Source organism: Trichechus manatus, unplaced genomic scaffold, assembly GCF_000243295.1.
Source record: "Trichechus manatus latirostris isolate Lorelei unplaced genomic scaffold, TriManLat1.0 scaffold00007, whole genome shotgun sequence".
Classification (NCBI taxonomy): Eukaryota; Metazoa; Chordata; class Mammalia; order Sirenia; family Trichechidae; genus Trichechus; species Trichechus manatus.
In genome coordinates this window covers 19,760,683-19,780,171 of record NW_004443943.1, presented here as the reverse complement: position 1 = coordinate 19,780,171, position 19,489 = coordinate 19,760,683, and the positions used below count along the sequence as shown (strand labels likewise).

General features: G+C 36.0%; 1 protein-coding gene across 5 annotated transcripts in view; it reads right to left on the bottom strand.

Moving 5' to 3' along the window:
• EXOC6 (exocyst complex component 6) overlaps window positions 1–19,489 on the bottom strand; it is a 214,921-nt gene that overhangs the window by 172,673 nt on the left and 22,759 nt on the right. For all 5 annotated transcript variants that reach the window (XM_004369936.2, XM_012557833.2, XM_023740056.1 and 2 more), the window contains exons 2-5: window positions 8,643–8,814; window positions 7,321–7,368; window positions 7,138–7,228; window positions 2,774–2,819 (exon numbers count right to left, since the gene is read on the bottom strand). In XM_004369936.2, coding sequence (XP_004369993.1) covers window positions 2,774–2,819; window positions 7,138–7,228; window positions 7,321–7,368; window positions 8,643–8,814 — 357 coding nt within the window. The remainder of the gene's footprint in view (window positions 1–2,773; window positions 2,820–7,137; window positions 7,229–7,320; window positions 7,369–8,642; window positions 8,815–19,489) is intronic.

Sequence of the window (19,489 nt, the reverse complement as noted above, 5' to 3'; positions counted from 1 at the left end):
GGTTATTTAAAATTCATTAGAATTGTTATAATATAAACAAATAAAATATTAACATACTTAGGTGATAGTATACTTGGGAGAGATGTCATTAAAATGATTTTGATAGTGTCTATGACGTTATAGATTTAGAGGAAGTGAAATAATGAGTTATGCCTTTTCTGTAACCCATAACACTTTAGATGCAAGTGATCAGTCAGCAGTCAAAGTGCATTTGATTTCAACCTATTTGCTGATTTGACTGAATTAGGTATACCCGAAAGGTATTCTCTCTACAACACGCATGTTTTCCAAAAATTCATGTTAGTGTCTATAAAACTTTTGCTGTCAAGTCAATTCGGACTTGTAGCAACCCTGTAGGTCAGAGTGGAACTGCCCCATAGTGTTTCCAAGGAGCAGCTGGTGGATTCAAACTGCCGACCTTTCGGTTAGCAGCCAAGCTCTTAACCACTGTGTCACCAGGGCTCCAATCATGTCTATAACGTATTTGAAATCATAAGTGATGGATGCTAAATGAGAAGTATTACCAGTAGTTTTTATAACCTACCAGACAAAATTAACTGACTTCATAGCACAACTGTGCCTCCCTTCATGCTGGTTATCCCTCACCTCCCATCCTGGAGCTTCCCTGTGTCATGGAGGCATGAACACATGCACAACTCAGGGACGCAGGCAGTTAATGCCAGTAGGTTAAACCTTTGACTAATGGGAAAATGAAGCCAGAAGACATATTCTCCACCTCTCATCCTAGATGGAATGTCCTGATTTACAATAATTTATACAAACTCCCAGAAGGTCCTCTGAAATTAACCAATATCAAGCAGCGGCTAATTCAATAGCTTATCCTCGTATCTGCTCTCCCAAGTTGTTTGTCGCATTTCCCTTTCCCTCAATTCTGCTTCCCAGCTTCTCTAGGATTACCATTTCCTCCAAAGTAGTGAAATGTCAAGGTTATACCTCAGGCTTTGCTTTCTGGGAAACCAGGCTACAACATATAGTAAGTTTATAATCTAGGCAGAGAGAAGATGTCAGAGACCAGACTCTGGATTCTTTCTAAAATTTAGCCACAAATCTACTAAGCTTGATATATTTCTAAATGTAGGCAAAATCCACATTATAACAGATTACCATTTCTACATGATGCTGTTTTTTAAAAAAAATTATAAAATATCCACAACCATTAGCAAAATACAAAAATTATAAAGGAGAAAATAAAAAGTAACCATGATCTGATCCTACCATGTAGCAATTAACTCATTTATATTTGGCCACATTTCATCTAGTCATATAACTATAACATTTCCAGTTATATATTCTATTTAACAGTATCAAGGAATTAATTTATAATTAAAATTATTTAAAAATAATCACCCCAGTTGTAAATCTATTGTCATAACGTAATCATGTTGCAATTTTAAGTCTCTAAATGAATGCATTCGCTTTCATTCCTTCTTGAAACACCAATAAAACGACAGTGAAGGGTTTTTTTTTTAAAGCATAAATCCTCATAGGTGGAAAGAAAAGTAAAGGAGAGACGATACAATTTTAAAAAGCTGGAAAATCAACAGACAAACGGTAACTCAGCAGACCTGAGAAAACTGAATCCTAACCCAATAGTTGAGAAAGCTAAAATTAACCTAATTTTAGTTGCCACTGCGTCAGCTCCAACTCATGGCGATCTTACATATAACAGAACAAAACATTGCCGGGTCCTGCACCACATCATGATTATTGGTACATATGAGTCCACTGTTGCAGCTTTTGTGTAGTGCCTTCCAACCTTGGGGGCTCATCTTCCAGCACTATATAAGACAATATTCTGTTGTGATCCTTAAGGTTTTCATTGGCTATTTTTTAAAATAGATTGCCAGGCCTTTCTTCCTAGTCTGTCTTAGTCTGGAAGCTCCACTGAAACCTATCCACTATGGGTGACTCGACTGGTATTTGAAATAGCTTCAGCATCATAGCAACATGAAAGCCACTACAGTACAACAAACTGACGGACAGGTGGTGGATTTATTCTGTAGAATTCCCAAAAAACTCAGGAACTGTCAGGAATTCCATGACTCCTGGAAATGGGAGTATGAATATTGGTTAAAAATCTGTCTAAGATGTCATCAGGCCCCATAATCTCTACCCTAATCCAGGAATCTAAGCAATCACCCTTCCGCCATTTTACGAAAAGACTAAAATAGCTAATTTCTAAATAGAGTACACTAGGCAAGGTTGAAGACAACAGTACTGTTCTGAAAACAAGAGGATGAGTTGAACCCATATATACTAGATTTATATTTATACATTTATATTACATTTATATAACATATATAAAATCTCAGCGAGCAAACAGAAAACACTGTAACAATGAATCAAGAACAGACTACTGAGGAACAAAAGAAACATCTGAAGATCAAAAAAGAGCTCTAAGAATTTAAAAATCAGATAGCAGAAGTGGAAAAAAAGCACTTAGCCCTTGATTGTATGCAATGTTAATATGCCAGCAAGTTAATCAATACTGATTCCATTCCTGTTCAGTTGTCTTTCTGTCCTTCATCAATATCATCAAACTTTGCTATCACTTATCAAGGGCAAGGATCCACAAATAAATTAATAAGAATTGCCTTACTGGATGATACTGATGAGCAACCTGCATGAGCAAAGAATAGTGTAAAGTAAAAAGCAAAACACTACTATAATTTAGAGTAAGTTTATGTATATTTTCAATAATAGAAGAAAAAAAGATTTTTATTAAAAACAATTAGAAAACAAACCAACTTACCTTTTTGCACTCATCTGTTCTTTTAGCTTACTGTACATTTCCAGCACTGCATTAAAAATATATATAACATTTTAGCTTTTAAACAGAAATAAAATATTTTGAAAAATGAAAATAAAGCAGGGAAGAGTATATTATAACCTCATTAGTCTTCTGTAACATTACAAATAAGATGTTATCCTTCAAGTAAATGAAACCATGTTTTAATCTTCACATATACTGAACATTATGGCAGAGATCTGGAACACTTGCATATGCTGACACCCATAAATCAGAATCCATTTGAAGGCAACTGGTATAATTGAAACATTAACCTATAAGTATCCTATATTCAGAAATTTACTAACACATCTTCCCTGCAGTGGAATTGGGAGTTTGGGCTTCAGTTAGTTGAGTGAGAAAGGTAAGTGACAGTGAGATCGATGGATTTTGATTCAATATACCAAATAAAATAACACTGTAAACAAAAATTTACACCCAACCCACAAGGAAAGAAAAACCTCAAAAGCTCACAGCAGAATACTTATACACCAATGTTCACTGCAGCACTACTCACAACAGCCAAAATGCGAAAACAACTCACGTGTCCATTAAATGATAAATGGATAAACAAAATGTGGTATATCCATACAATGGAATATTATTCCACCATAAAGAGAAATGAAGTTCTGATACATACAACATGGATGAATCTTGAAAACATTATGCTGAGTGAAGTAAGTCCATCACAAAAGGACAAATACTGACAAATACTGATCCCACTTACATGAAACAGGCAAATGTATACAGACCAAAGTTTATCAGTGCTTACCAGGAGTGGGAGGGAGGGGGCAAAGGGAATTATTAAAAATATTATGCTGAGTGAAATACCCACCCACTGCCATCAAGTCTATTCTGACTCACAGCGACCCTGTAGGACAGAGTGGAACTGCTCCATAGGGTTTCCAAGGCTATAAATCTTTACAGAAGTGACTGCCACATCTTTCCCCTGCAGAGCAGCTGGTAGGTTCGAACCGCTGATCTTTCAGTTAGCAGCCAAGTGCTTAACCACTGCACCATCAGGGCTCCAGGGAAATAAATCAGACACGAAAGGACAAATATCGTATGATCCCACTAATATGAAGTATCTAGAATAGGCAAATGCATAGAGACAAAAGTTTATTAGCGTTTACTAGGGGCTAAGGCAGTGGAGGATGTGGTGGGGGTGGATAGGGAGTTATTGCTTAAGAAGTACTGAGTTTCTGTTTGGGGTGATGAAAATGGATAGTGGTGATGGTTGCACAACATGGTGAATGTAATTAATGTCATGAATTGTATATTTAAAAATGGTAAACTTTTTACTATATATATTTCACCTCAATAAAATTAAAAAAACACAAAAAACTGGGGAAGTCAGCACAACTTGACTAAGGCAAAGTCATAGAAGCTTCATAGACACATCCAAACCCTGAAGGGCCAAATTACTTACTGGGCTGAGGGCTAGGGACCATGGTCTCAGGGGACATCCATAAAGAAAATGTTCTACATCCTACTTTGGTGAGTAGCCTCTGGGGTCTTAAAAGCTTGTGAGCAGCCATCTAAGATACTCCACTGGTCCCAGCCCGTCTAGAGCAAGGGAGAATGAAGAAAACCAAAGACATAAGGGAAAATTAGTCCAAAGGACTAATGGACCACAACTACCACAGCCTCCACCAGACTGAGTCCAGCAGAACTAGATGTTGCCTGACTACCACCACCAACTGCTCTGACAGAGATCCCAACAGAGGGTCCCAGACAGAGTTGGAGAAAAATGTAGAACAAAATTCAAACTCACAAAAAAGGACCAGACTTACTGGTCTGACAGAGACTGGAGAAACCCGAGAGTATGGCCCCCAGATAACCCTTTTAACTCAGTACTGAAGTCACTCCTGAGGTCCACCCTTCAGCCAAAGACTAGACAGACCCATAAAACAAAACGAGATTAAGTGGGCACACCAGCCCAGGGGCAAGGATGAGAAGGCAGGAGGGGACAGGAAAGCTGGAAATGGGGAGCTCAAGGTTGAGAAGCAGAGTGTTGACGTGTCGTGAGGTTGGCAACCAATGTCACAAAACATTATGCGTGTTAATTGTTTAATGAGAAACTAATTTGCTCTGTAAAACTTCATCAAAAGCACAATAAAAAAAAATTTTTTTTAAAGTTTATAGCAGAAAGTGAATGATATTGAAAGGTACTAAAAAGAACTAAACATGAGAAAGCATCTTTATTCATTTTATCCTTTTTATCAAAGGCCCAGAAATGCAACTATTCGATAAAATTGTTACAAGCTTCAGCAAGGTAACACACTGTCACCAAAAAGATTTTAATGCAACCATATAGATTACCATTCATTCTTAGTAGAATTCAATTATAAAGTGAGTAGTAAATTATTACTGGCTTATGAAGCGGCTCACGTTTTCCTAGACCAGAGAGACAGACAACATTTTTTCCAGGTTTTCTACAGTCGTAAGTGCTATTCCCCAAGTCTCTCCTAGTTTATAAAAGATATCGTTTACTTGTCTAAAAATGATAAAAGCTGCAACCAGCCTGAACTCTCTGGTCTCACAGGACCCTATTCCTATCTCTATTATAGCCCCTATATTGCAATGCAGTATTTCTCACCTTTCTAGCCAAAGCATTACAGAGAACACATAACCTGGGACACAGCCTAAAACTGTTGCTGTAAGTATAAACTATCTTTGAAGTCTCCTGTTTTATCTCAATAATGCATGTAAATTTCATATCTATCTCATGTTATTTCCATATAAAAATAATGCTTCCCTCAAAAACAATCAAGTACAATTAATGCACTAGTAAAATGCACCATGTTTATACTGTGACTTCTTATATCCCCTCATACTCCTTCTAACCCAAGGAGGAATTAGGCAATTGTACTGTAGTTGATAGCTAACTTATCTTTATCCACACTAGATTATAGGATCCTTCAGAGCTGGGTGTAAGCCATTTTCAACTTCATATTTTCAATCCCCACCATAAAGTCTGACACAAAAAATGTGTTTTAGCATGGATATTTGGATAGAAAGATAGATAGAGGAAAGGAGGCAGGTCTGGATGTGGCTATTGGGAATACAATGTTCACATGACCTCAGAGTTGCTGCCCAGCCTTGAAACAAACAGCAGTAATAAAACCTGACGTCTACTTCCTTTAATTTCTCTATTTCAAATAGCTCACCAGGGGAATACATTTAATTCAGCTCTTTTTCATTCCATCACTACCTAATTTTTCAGGCTTATTACCACACAGGGACAAAGCTTTCAAACTTAGATGCTGTCTTTATGGAAATTACAAAGTCTCTGATTAAACACCATTTTAAGAAAGTAGGTGTCTCAATACCAAAACCTAATTATTTTATTTACTCAAAGCTAATGTGCAAATATTCCTGGTTGATCAGATATTAAACTGAGTACAATCTAAATGATTCTAAAATAAAGAAAAGCTATTCTCACAAGCCAGAAAACAGTAATATATATGTTTTTAAACTGCTAATAAAACTGCTGATGGTTTTAACATATAATTTGTATGCTAAGCTAAACTTACATTACATAAATATTATACAAAACACCTCATTCTATTCTCCCAGATAGGGAAGTTTAGCTTCCTTCCTTTAAAAATATTGGAAAAAACGGGACACTGAGGTGGATTTAGCTTACCATATTAATAAAAAATTATATATACCTGGCTTCTTTTGTTTGAACAGGATGCATCCAACTTAAAGTATATTAAATCCAGGTAAAGAAAATACTGGTTAGTTTTTTCAGGATTTATTTGATGTCCCAGTAATATCTGAGCCCTAACAAAGAGACCAGAAACTCAGAAATCTAAAAAGTCAGTTGTTCCAAATACAGGAGGAAAGGCAAAGAGGAAAAAGGAAGGCAAACAAGCACTTTTTGATGTTTTCTTACCTTATCAGCAAAATGAAATTATGAGAAAAGCAAAATAATGCTTAAGTGACAAAAGAAAACAATGGCACTAGAGGTACAAAATTAGACAAAGGTAATAAATGTAGTAAAAAGACACCTCCATGGGCAAGAATTCAGAGGAAAAAAAAAGTGGGGGGAGGTATGCAGAGCAGGGACAAAGGGCCAACTAGGCAGAGATGAATAGAAAGGTAGAGGTTGCTCTCGGAGACTGATATAACAGATAAACAAGGATTTTATAATACAGGAAAACTATGAAAATTCCGGGATGAAAGTGGACAGGGAAGATAATAACAGGTTTTGTTGGGAGGCCAAATAATGTGTAATTTGCATAATAAAGAATGACAATATGCTATCATTAAATTACACTTTTACCAAGTCAAACATTATATTATAGATAAATGTAACTCACCTGGAAGGCATAACTGCAATTTTTCTACTACAGTTGTAATATTCCTCTGCTGAATTCTACATCGAATAATATCTTCTGTTTGGACTATTACCTTATAAAAAGAAGAAATGTTCATATTTTTAAATGAACAGTTAAATAACATTCACGTATTGAGTACATACACAAAATGTATCATTTTCTCACCTCTTTTCCAGCATCTTGAAACCTTCGGTTGGTATCAGTTACTTGTACCTTAAAAATAATTTCACCTTAGTTAGACAAATATGCATAAAACTGCCCTGATGTAACTGCTCACCCTTGTAATCAGATCATGCTTCATGAGAAACTTAGAACAAAGAAACGCAAATTCAAATTAACTCTACAGCTTGAACTTGAACTTTTGATTGAAAAGGGCTTTTGTTAACTTCAATTACTTATGACAGTTCTTTTTAACATATTCTGTGGCAAACTTCTCAAATTTACTCAAGATTTTTGAACTTTACTTGCTTCTCTAAGTCTGTCAAACAATTCAAATCACTGACCCAATTGACCACTGGTCCCTTTTTGATAACTTCAATGAGGTCTATGTGCCATTCATAGTCTGTAGGAAATGGTGATTGCATTTTATGGTAATTAAACATTCATACTTTGCTGAATGCAAACACTGGGTGGTTGATTAACATCAAACACGGAAATCTCCAATCCACAGCAACATTTTAATGCTACAGGTGCAGGCAAAGCTCAACCTCAAATTTTCCCACATATTAAGTGACTCATTAGGTCATCATAGTAAGGAAGCACATTCTGGTTTATTAAAAATCTCATTAATTTCTGAACAAAGATGCTCAGTGACCTCACTGATGCTGCATTTGGTCTCTTGTTATCTGAATATTCTTTATATAATAGTTTTCTAATCATCTTTGGTGGACCAAGGTCATTCTGTCTGCTAAGCTCTCCAAATGTAAAGAAAGATAAATACGACAATTCTTATAATTAAATATTTTATATTTTAACGGCACCGATTTCAGGTCTCATTTTACAAGTAACTGTTTTGCTGTATGGCAAGAAATGTAAATCAATTTTATTTAAGAAAAGTATGTACTGCTGTTAAACAAAAGTTTCAATATTTTAATTCATTTTGAGAACACAATCATTTATAATAAGTTTTAAAATATTTTTAGAGCGTAGCTTTTTATCAATACGGTACTATCACTTTAAAAATTCTAAAACTGCAAAAAAGGCCTTTCATTGTATGTATTTATTTTTAAGTTCATTTCCTGCATAGAAAGAAATCCTGTTAAGTCAATGCATTACTTCCTTTAGGAAAAGAAATTCCTGCATAGTTGCCATTAGCATGACAACTGTGCTAACAGAGCATAAAGAGCATTCTCAAACACATACACTAATTCACTTCTTCAAAGTAACACATTTAATGATGTGTACGTTTCTGCACATATGTAGTATAAATGGATACTTAAGTAATTTAATGAGAACAAAAGTAAATAGAATTTTAATATATTTCTTACCTTCAGTTTTTCCGCATCAGTCCTTACTTTAAGGAGTTCTGTAATAGCATCTACAAAACCTTGATGATGAAAATTACACATTTTTTCAATTTCCTTGTCATGATTACGAATACAAGCATCTAACTTTTCCATAAACTTCTTGTGTGCATTTGGCTGATCATCATACACAGACCTGTATGTACATAAAAAGAAAGCTAAAATTAACTTCCCATTTCACCAAAATCTATTCTTTATTAAACCTGATCTTTGCAACAGATGATATCTGTTATCAAATTTGATGATACCAAATTTGACAGATAAATTTGGTTAATAATATTACCTTTACCAGAAATAATTTCAGTGAAAAAGTATTTAATTTATTAATATTTAATTTAATCCTGGACACCAAGGCTTGGGAAACTTCCCTAATTTGCAATACTCCCTGCATGTTGCCACACACTGTTACCGGAAAAAGGTAAGTGCTGTCCACCCAACTCCACTGGGAGAAGACAACTGGAAGCTTGTGCCTAGAACTCTCTTGGAACTTCCGCCATGCACTTTTTCCCATTACTGATTTCAATCTGTATCCTTTTGCTGTAGTAAACCATAACTATGAGTATTAACAGCTTTGCTGAGTTCTGTGAATTCTTCTAGCAAATTACTGAACCTGAGGGTAGTCTTGGGGACCTCCCAAACTGCACCTCTCTAACTGATATCTATTATTTGAGGCTCAGTTCAAGTTCCACTTCCCCCCAGGAGGCCTTTGTCAATCATTTCCATGTCAAGTAATCTTTTAATCTGAAGGATATGTAAACTTATAGTTGATTATACTTATTCTGACATATAATCATATATTACTTTGTATTATGATTTAAATGTTCCATGTATACATCATGTATTTTATTTCCCTACATAGACCATAGCTTCTTGAGTGCAGACATCATGCCTTAGGCTTTTAATGAGTATCTATTATAATATCAGAGACAGCAATATAGGATAGCAATTATTAAGAACTTGGGCTCTGTAAGAGCTGAGCTAGAACTACGATCTGCTCTTGGACATCTCCTTTCTACCTATATTACTCGCTTGATCTCATCGAGACTTGTAGCTTTAAATTCCATAAATACACTGATGTCTCCCAAATTTATATTTCTAGCTCTGGCCTCTCTCCCCTGAACTTCAAAGTAATACATATCTCCACCTGAATGTCTAATCAATCTAAATAGGTCCTCCTGATCTTCCTCCCCAAACCTGTTCCTTCCATAGACTTCCCCATCCATTCTTCTTGCTGCTCAGGCAAAACAAAACAAAACAAAAAAGCCCTGGACTCATCTATGACTATTCTCTTTCTCTCAACCTTTCCACCTCCCCCCGCCCCAAACAATCCAGTAAATCCAACCATATGCTCACTACCTCCACTGGTACCATCCTGGACAAATCATCACTATACCCTGCCTTAGATTATGGTTAACTGCTTTCTAGCTGGCCTCCCTGATTCCATCCTTGCTCCCCTTTAGTCTGTTTTCAACACAGTGCCTAGAATGATCCCATTAAAACAAAAGTCAGACCCCATGTCTCTCCTCAGTTAAAAACTCTATTTCTCTTACAACAGTCCATAAAGCCCTATATAATTTTGCCCCATGTTACCTCACTGACCTCATCTCCATTCTACTTATTCCATGTCAGCAACATGGACCTTCTCGTGGCTCCTTAAACACACCAGGCAAATTCCTGTCCGATGCTTTGCACATTCTGTCTTCTCTACCTGGTTCACTCTTCTCACATGTGGCTGCCTCCTTGACCTCCTTCGGGTCTTTTAGCCCCTTTTTGGTGAAGCACTTCCTGGCTACAATATCTGAATTACAGGCATGTGTACACACACACTCTCCTCCTCCCTGTTTTAGTCTTCTTTTATATTTTCTAAAATAAAGGAGTTTATCACTGTATCATTCTTAATCACTGTAGAATATACTCTCTCTTTCACACTTTTATTTATTATCTGTCTTCTCTCACAGGAATGTAAGCTGCAAGAGGGCAAAGTTGGTCTGCTTTGTTCCCTGTTACATCCTTAGTCCTAGAACAGTACTCAATAAATAACTGATGAATAAATGGATGGATGGATGGATAGACTCAGAAATGCCACTTACTAGCTGTTCAACCTCAGGTAAGTCACCTGACTTCTCTAAATCTCAATTTTCTCAACCATAAAATGGGAGAAAAAATAGTATCTACATCAGAGTGTTATGATGCTTAAATTAGCAAACATGAAAAATTCTTAGCACAATGTATTTTGCTTAAATACAATACTTGCTCAAGATTATGATAAGTGTTTGGTATATACTAGCTACTACCACAGTATGCACATAAAAGACAACCAAAATCCTGAATAATTGAATAGCTGGCTGTAAATATCAAATAAATCTAGGCTAGCACTCAATTATACATGCCAAAGGATTTGACTACCACTAGTACTTGATATTTGTATGGAGACTTTTACATTTTTGCATCTAGTATTTCATTTGTTTCTTATGCCGTATCAGAGAAAATATTAGTGTCCCTTTTTCACAAATGAGGAAACAGGCACAGAAATGGTAAATGACTTGCTCAATGTAACCTTAAACTGGTAAATGACTGAGGCAGTACTAGAATCCCTACCTAGTGCTTTTCCCACAACTAATACATATAGCTAAGAAGAACTCTTAATTAAACAACATTATTCCTAAGGGAAATCAATCTGCAAAAAAAAAAAAAAAAAAGTTTATCTAACTGACCTTGGTGCTCTATAAACTACAAATCTACATTTGTTGAAATTTTTCTAAGATTTTTCACATATTCTAATAAAACAGATTGATACTTATCTAGCTCTTAAAATATCAGGTAATAAACAGAACATACAGAAAGAACTGTACTTTTGAATGGATACTTTAGAATGCCCTACAACAGGGCTCCTTCAAAAAAGGGTCTAACTCCCTTTGTGAATCCAGAGGCAAAGGTTATGCCATTAAAAAAATAAATAAATAAACAGGCAGAAGAGAAACAAAAGTCTATTTTATTTTGGAAAGCATTTAAAATCCATCCTTTGGTATGTCTTTCTAATTTATTCTCCAGAGTTTTAAAAACAAAACTATTCCTGTTTTACAGTTATTCAGGACACTATCAGTGTATCTACTGTAGCATTCTAGATGGGCTCCTCTTTCGCTATTGATGTTATAGTACGGAGAAAAACAATATGAAAGTATATGCAATACCCACCCTCCATTAATAGAAAACAAAAGCCTGAAGCAGGTGAACTATTTACATTCCTGGCTTTCTGCTGTTAAAATAGAACTATAAATCCTAATTAAAGAAATAAAAACATCAAAGAATTAGTACTGTGAATAAGAAAGTATAGGTCCTAATCTACCTATAACTAATTCTCAGTCTCTCCTGACCCTTGATAACCATTTGCTATTGCAGACAAGAATACAAAATGCACCACAAACACGTGTCACCCACAATCCATATCAAGGTCACTCTGAGCAGAGTTCACAGAAATAACGAAGTCAAGGTATAGAAAAGTTCTAAAATCACAGGAATAAACTGCATTTAAAGAAAGTGCTGAAAGGTCAGGCAAGTGCCAGAATCCAAAATTCATCAAATGACAGAATGCTGGCTCTGGAAAAGACTGTAAAAAGTTTTTAGTTCTGACTAGCACATTTTAATAGATGGAGCATTCAAAAAGGAATTAATCACTACATGTAGTTGACTTAATATTGTACCCATTCTGATGGAATGTAATATTAAAAATAACTAGTCCAGAAATTTGCTAATAAGGTCAATAATAAATAGTTGACTGAACAGAGAAAGGCAGGAAGGGAGAAAGGGTGGGTATGTATGGAGACTTGAAAGGGTAACAAGAAAGCAAAAGTAACTCTTATCCCAAGAATTTGTGGACATTGTATGGAGAACAGGAATTACCAACCTTTTCTCTGAAGGGATCCAAGTTTAACTACAGAAATAATTTGAAGAATTTGAGGAAGAAGGATATGGACAGAAGATGTACACTATCCGTCAATAATTCCCCACAGCGACTTAACTGGCCAAGGAGAGAAGTCAGGTCTGTGCCTTCTGGCTTAATGATGGTGATAATAAAAATAACAAAAGCAAACAGCCAAGTACCTACTATGTACTAACTGTTTTACATTCATTACCTCATTAAATATCCACTACAGCTTTATGATGTAGGTTCTCTTACCATCACAATTTACAAATGTAGTTTGAGAAGACTAAGACATTAGTCCAAAGTCACACAGTCCAAACCAAAAACCTAAGCCACCACCATGGAGTCAATTCCGGCTCACAGCAACCCTATAGGACAGAGCAGAACTGCCCCATAGGGTTTCCTAGGCTGTAATCTTTTTATCCCACGAAGCAGCTGGTAGATTCAAACCGTCGACCTTATGGTTAGCAGCCAAGTGCTTAAACACTGCATCACCAGGGCTCCTGTAGTAGTAATAGTACCAGTAGTAGAGCCGATATTTAACCCCAGGTCCACCTGACTGTAAGGCCAGTGCTCTTACCCATTATGTTAGATAGACTCACCAATCAGAAATGGTGATAAGTAGCATGAAATGCAGAGAGTAAGTAATGGGCCTAGCAACCAACTAGATCACCTTTGAAGATCAACAATTGAGGATGACTCAATAAGGAATCCCTGATGTGCACTGTTGCATCCATCAGGTGAAATCATCCAATGGACAGAAAAGGGGGATGAGAACTGAAGCGTAGCTAATTGTTAAGCAGTAGTAAATCATATGGGGTCGTCATGAGTCAGAATCAATTTGACAGCAACTAAAAACAACATTAAATTACAAATGCAACAAAACATGAAGTAGAGAAAACTGAGGTCCCTTTACTCATCTGATCTCAGCTGAAGACTCTGAAAAATCTATTTTTCTTTTTTTGTCACTGAATGATGATCATTGTTCTTTTAAATTTTGATTTGCAGGGAAGGAAATACTGTTCAGCATTATTTACTCTTTGACCTCTAAGTTGGTTAACAGTTGTATCCACCTAATATATTAACATACCGAATATAATACTGTTCTAAACTTTGAAGTAATATACGATTTTAATGAAAATGATTTTTCTGCCTTCAAAATGTCCTCCAAAATTTTATAATGTCTACTGGCAAGCCTAATCAAGTTCCTTTTAATACATACATACATGCACATGACAGAACCAGCAAGAGTGAACATTAAGAACAAACACATTTTCTATCTTCACTATATCTAATCTTCCACACAAAGTAAAACCAACATGTTATCATACAGAATTTGATAATCTGGTATGTCAGGCTTATGGCATTAAAACAATTCTCTTTCAGAGATGCCTTCTTCAATTGTGTGTATACGGCTCCATCTAGTGGTACTAAAATAAATATAAAAATAAGAAAATTAAGATGTCATTAAAATGTTAAAATTGGCTCATTGAAAATTAATACATTTATCATCAAATCAAACGTCTTAACTGAGGAACTCAGGTGCTCTCATTTAAAAAAATATTTTATTGTGTTTTTGGTGAAAGTTTACACAGCGTTTTATGTTTCCACTTAACAATTACTATACATATCGTTCAGAGATGTCAGTTACATTTTTCACAACATTTTCAGGTGACTTCATTTTTTGGACACATGCTATACTCTGTAAATAAGCGATTTATTAATCACATTCCACAAAATATTTCTGATGAAAAACAACATTTATGAGGTATTATATGAAAAATCACTCTTTTCATATCACTGGTACCACATCCACCAGCTGCTCCTCGGAAACTGTATAGGGCAGTTCTACTCTGTCCTATAGGGTCGCTATGAGTTGGAATTGACTCGACAGTGCTGGGTTTTTATATCAGGATATTTTTTGTCAAAAAGTATATAATATCTTTATATTACTTTCAGTATCTTTTTCTTGATTTTTTACTTTTATTAAAATAAGGCTTATACTTTGAGAAAAACTGATATAATTCTCAAAGTACGCAAACCCAATTTCCCCAAATTATCTGCATTTACTAAAGTACTAGTGTCCCATTTCTTGACCAAAAAAAAGTCTCATCTCTGTCCCAGAACTCTTTATTCTCCAACAGAATAGATATACTGGTTGCATAACCATAAAAAAGCATGGCCAAGTCGTAGACAGAATAATGTGAGAAGATACCTAGAGATATTGCCACTAAAATGCTGGCCACTGACAGTCCTCTCTATGAATTTTATTAAATGTCAATCAATGACTTAAAAAAAAAACAAAGACTACTGCAAGGATATGGACTTTCATAATGCTGGAAAACTAGGATTCCAGAAATACTGTTCAGGAATCCGTGAGTACTGACACGTTGGTGTCAAATCTTTCTACAAACCCTTTATAAGAAAACAAAATTTCACTCTTTTATCTCTGGCAGAATTGTATCAGCTACTTCTGACTTCCTCTGGATGTTTTTTAATGTCATTTGCTACTTTTTCAAACATTAACCACATTTTTTCTTGCTTGTTCCTCAAATGACACAGAAGCCTTAATTTTACATCTCTAATAATAAAAAACTGCTTTTGCATCCTTTTGAGCATTCTTTATTCTTCCAGTCTATAGGCATTTTTACTATCCTTTTACCCAGAATCTCAGTAACATCCATGTAAGAAACAATGGGCTCAATGCTATTCAAAGACAGCAAATGAGATGCCATTTGGGAAGAGGACCCCTTTTTTAATAAAGTCACATGATTTGGAATTATTTTTCTTTTAAAACAACATATAGGAAAGACATCATCTCCTTATCTTAAAGGAATATAAGCTTGTTCAAAGTAGCTACTCAATCCTGGAAAGAAATATTTCTACAACAGTTACTTAACAATATAAAATAGCAAAAAAGATGGTCAATATAAAGGTATCATATCCAGTACTTCTAACATCTTACAACGTTTCATCAAATCTAACAAGCATGAATAACAAACCGTTTCATAACTTTCCCTGATACTCTGAATCCAGGGGCAAATAAGAAATGGAAAAGCTCCAAAGCTAATAGCCAGATAAAGAAAAAGAAGGATTCTTTGCAACAAACATTCTGTAAGCAACAACCATATGCAACAGAAACTTAAAATCAAGTGCTGAAAACAGGTATATATGCAGGTAACTTTAACACTGAGCATAATTAGTCTCTAAATCACTAAAATTTATCTGTACTGAGTCTAATTCTTCAGAGAGGCAGAAAAATAAATGCAGTAATTTTATAACATAGGTCCAAAATTCTTTGACATAACTTCCATTGAGAGGCAGAGTCTGTATTGCTTTCCCTTGAATCTAGGCAGGCCTGTGACTACTTTGACCAGTAGAATATGACATAAGTACTACTATGCAACTTCTACCTAGACTTCTTTAAGAAACTCAATCTGGGGGAAGTCATCTGCCATAGGAATGTGACTACCCTGAACATGGCCTGCTGGAGAGGCCACATATAGGCACTCCCAACTGACAGCTGCATCAACTGCCAGCAATGTGAGTGAGCCACATTGACTGCCTAGCCCAGTTAAGCCTTGAGATGACTTCAGCCCTAGCAGATAACTAACAGCAACCATTATCTAACAGCAACTGCATTAGAGACTCCAAGTCAACTATCCAGCCAAGTCCTTCCTAAATTCCTGAAAAATGTTTGGTTATAATACAAATTATTTGTAAATTTGCATAAAATATTTAAAATAGTATTAAATTTAAAACCTTTTCCAGGATAATTCTTTTTTTTTGCCTCTATATATTTTTTCCTTTTGGCACCAAGCCTTTCTTATACTGTCCTTAATTTCTTTTTCCACTCCTAAAATACCCTTGCCCCTCCATACGCCTCAATCTTAATCTTCTTTCAAATTTCAGATCAAAACAGTTCCTTCAGGATAATTCCATACTTGTACTCCAATTAACCCAATTACCCAGAATTTCCTAAACTCTACTATATATAGTCTATACTACTGCTGTTTGTTCTTAGGTGCCACCAAGTTGGTTCCAACTCAGAATACCCTTAAGTACACCAGAACAAAACACTGCCCGATCCTGCGCCATCCTCACAACTGCTGCTATGTTTGAGCCCACTGCTGCAGCCACTGTGTCAATCCATCTTGTTGAGGGTCTTTCTCTTTTTCACTGACCCTCTATTTTACCAAGCAGGATGTCCTTCTCCAGGGACTAGTCCCTCCTGGTAACATGTCCAAAGAACGTGAGACAAAGTCTTGTCATCCTTGCTACTAAAGAACATTCTGGTTGTACCTCTTCCAAGACAGATTTTTTTCATTCTTCCGGTCAAAACCAAAATCCAAACCCATTGCCATCTAGTCGATTCCGACTCGTAGTGACCCTACAGAACAGAGCAGAACTGTCCTAAGGTTTCCAAGGAGTGGCTGGTGGATTCGAACTGCCAACCTTTTGGTTAGCAGCCGAACTCATAACCACTGAGTCAACAGGGCTCCGTTCTTCTGGCACTCCATGGTATATTCAATATTCTTCACCAACACCATAATTCAAAGGCATCAATTCTTCTTTGGTCTTCCTTATTCATTGCCCAGCTTTCGCAGGCATATGAGGCAACTGATAATACCATAGTTTGAGTCAGGCATACCACAGTCCTCAGGGTGACATCTTTGCTTTTTAACACTTTAAAGAGATCTTTTGCAGCAGATTTGCCCAATGCAACATGTCACTGGATTTCTTGACTGCTGCTTCCATGGGCATTGACTGTGGATCCAAGTAAAATGAAATTGTTGATAACTTCGATATTTTCTCCATTTATCGTAATGTTGCTTATTGGTCCAGTTGTGAGGATTTTTGTTTTCTTTATGTTGAGGCATAATCCCTAATGAAGGGTGTAGTCTTTGATTTTTATAAGTGCTTCAAGTCCTCTTCACTTTCAGCAAGCAAGGCTGTATCATCTGCATATCACAGGTTGTTAATAAGTCTTCTTCCAATCCTGATACCATGTTCTTCTGCATATAGTCCAGCATCTTGGATTATGTGCTCAGCATACAGACTGAATAAGTATGGTGAAATGATACAACACCGACACACACCTTTCCTGATTTTAAACCACGCACTATCCCCTTGTTCTGTTCAAACAACTCCCTCTTGGTCTATGTGCAGGTTCTTCATGAGCACAATTAAGTGTTCTGGAATTCCCATTCTTCGCAATGTTATCCATAATTTGTTATGATCCAAACAGTCGAATGACTTTGCATAGTCAGTAAAACCTGGGTAAACATCTTTCCGGTATTCTCTGCTTCCAGCCAAGATCCATCTGACATCAGCAATGATATCCCTCGTCCCATGACCTCATCTGAATCCAGCCTGAATTTCTGGCAGTCTATACTATACCCACCCACTGCCATCGAGTTGTTTCCAACTCATAGTGACCCTATAGGACAGGGTAGAATTGTCCCATAGGACTTCCAAGGCTGTAATCTTTACAGAAGCAGACTGCTACATCTTTCACCCATGGACCAGCTGGTGGGTTTGAACTGCCAATCTTTAAGTTAGAAGTAGATGCTTAACCACTGTGCCAACAGGGCTCCGTAGTCTATACTATACTATCTCTTATTTGTATGAAACATTAAACTTATTTTCTACTTATTTAGTATGGTTGTATCTTCTAGTTTCTTGAAAACTAAAGGTGTCTTCATTTTTATATTCAATTCACAAGTGCTGTGAAGATGCAAATTATAAATCTTAATAAAAAGAACAGGTTCACTAGAGGGCACCCTTCACCAAATGTTGGCCTCTAAAAATTCAAGTATTTTTCTCTTACCACTGCATCAAGTGGTGTGAATCTCACACTCAACCTAATTAGCAACTAAATACTTATGAAACCAAAATAAAATTAAGATTTCCCCCTTTTTTGAAGATGCTTTGTCCTGTTACCTGTTGCTTTAATAAAACCCTGTTGCCGTTGAGTCGATTCTGACTTATAACAACCCGATAGGACAGAATAGAACTTCCCCATAGGGTTTCCAAGGCTGAAAATCTTTATGGAAGCAGACTGCCACATCTTTCTACCACAGAGCGGCTGTTGAGTTTAAACCGCTGATCTTTCAGGTAGCAGCTGAGCATTTAACCACTGTGCCACTAAAATAGTTAAAAATAGCTGACTGGAACCATAAATACCAAAAAATTCTCTAGAAATCCCAGGCTCCTATGCATAAGCATAGGCAATCTACCATAGGATAAACGTTTATATATTACATAGTATCTCACATATAGTAAGCACTCAAATGCTGAAATAATACATATAACAAAGATTTTATTAAAGAACATCTTAAAGTCAGTGTTTGAATTTATAATAAACATATAAAAAGAGTAGGTATATTATATTGAACCACCACACATCTGTCAGTTTGTCATACTATGGTAACTTGAGTGTTGCTGTGATGCTGGAAGCTATGCCATTAATAATCAGAATGTGGAATGTAAGAAGTATGAATCTAAGAAAATTGAAAGTCATCAAAAATGAAACAACACACAGAGATTGATATCCTAGGCATTAGTAAGCTGAAATGAACTGGTTGGCCATTTTGAATCAGACAATCATATGGTCCAACATGCTGGGAATGACAAATTGAAGAGGAATGCTGTCACATTCATTGTCAAAAAGAACATTTCAAGATCTATCTGAAGTACTACTCTGTCAGTAATAGGATAATATTCATAGGCCTACAAGAAAAACCAGTTAATACGACTATTATTCAAATTCACACGCCAACCACTAATGGCAAAGATGAAGAAATTGAGGATTTTACCAACAGCAGTCTGAAATTGATCGAATATGCAATTGATGCGCTGATAATTCCTGGTAGTTGGAAAATATGGC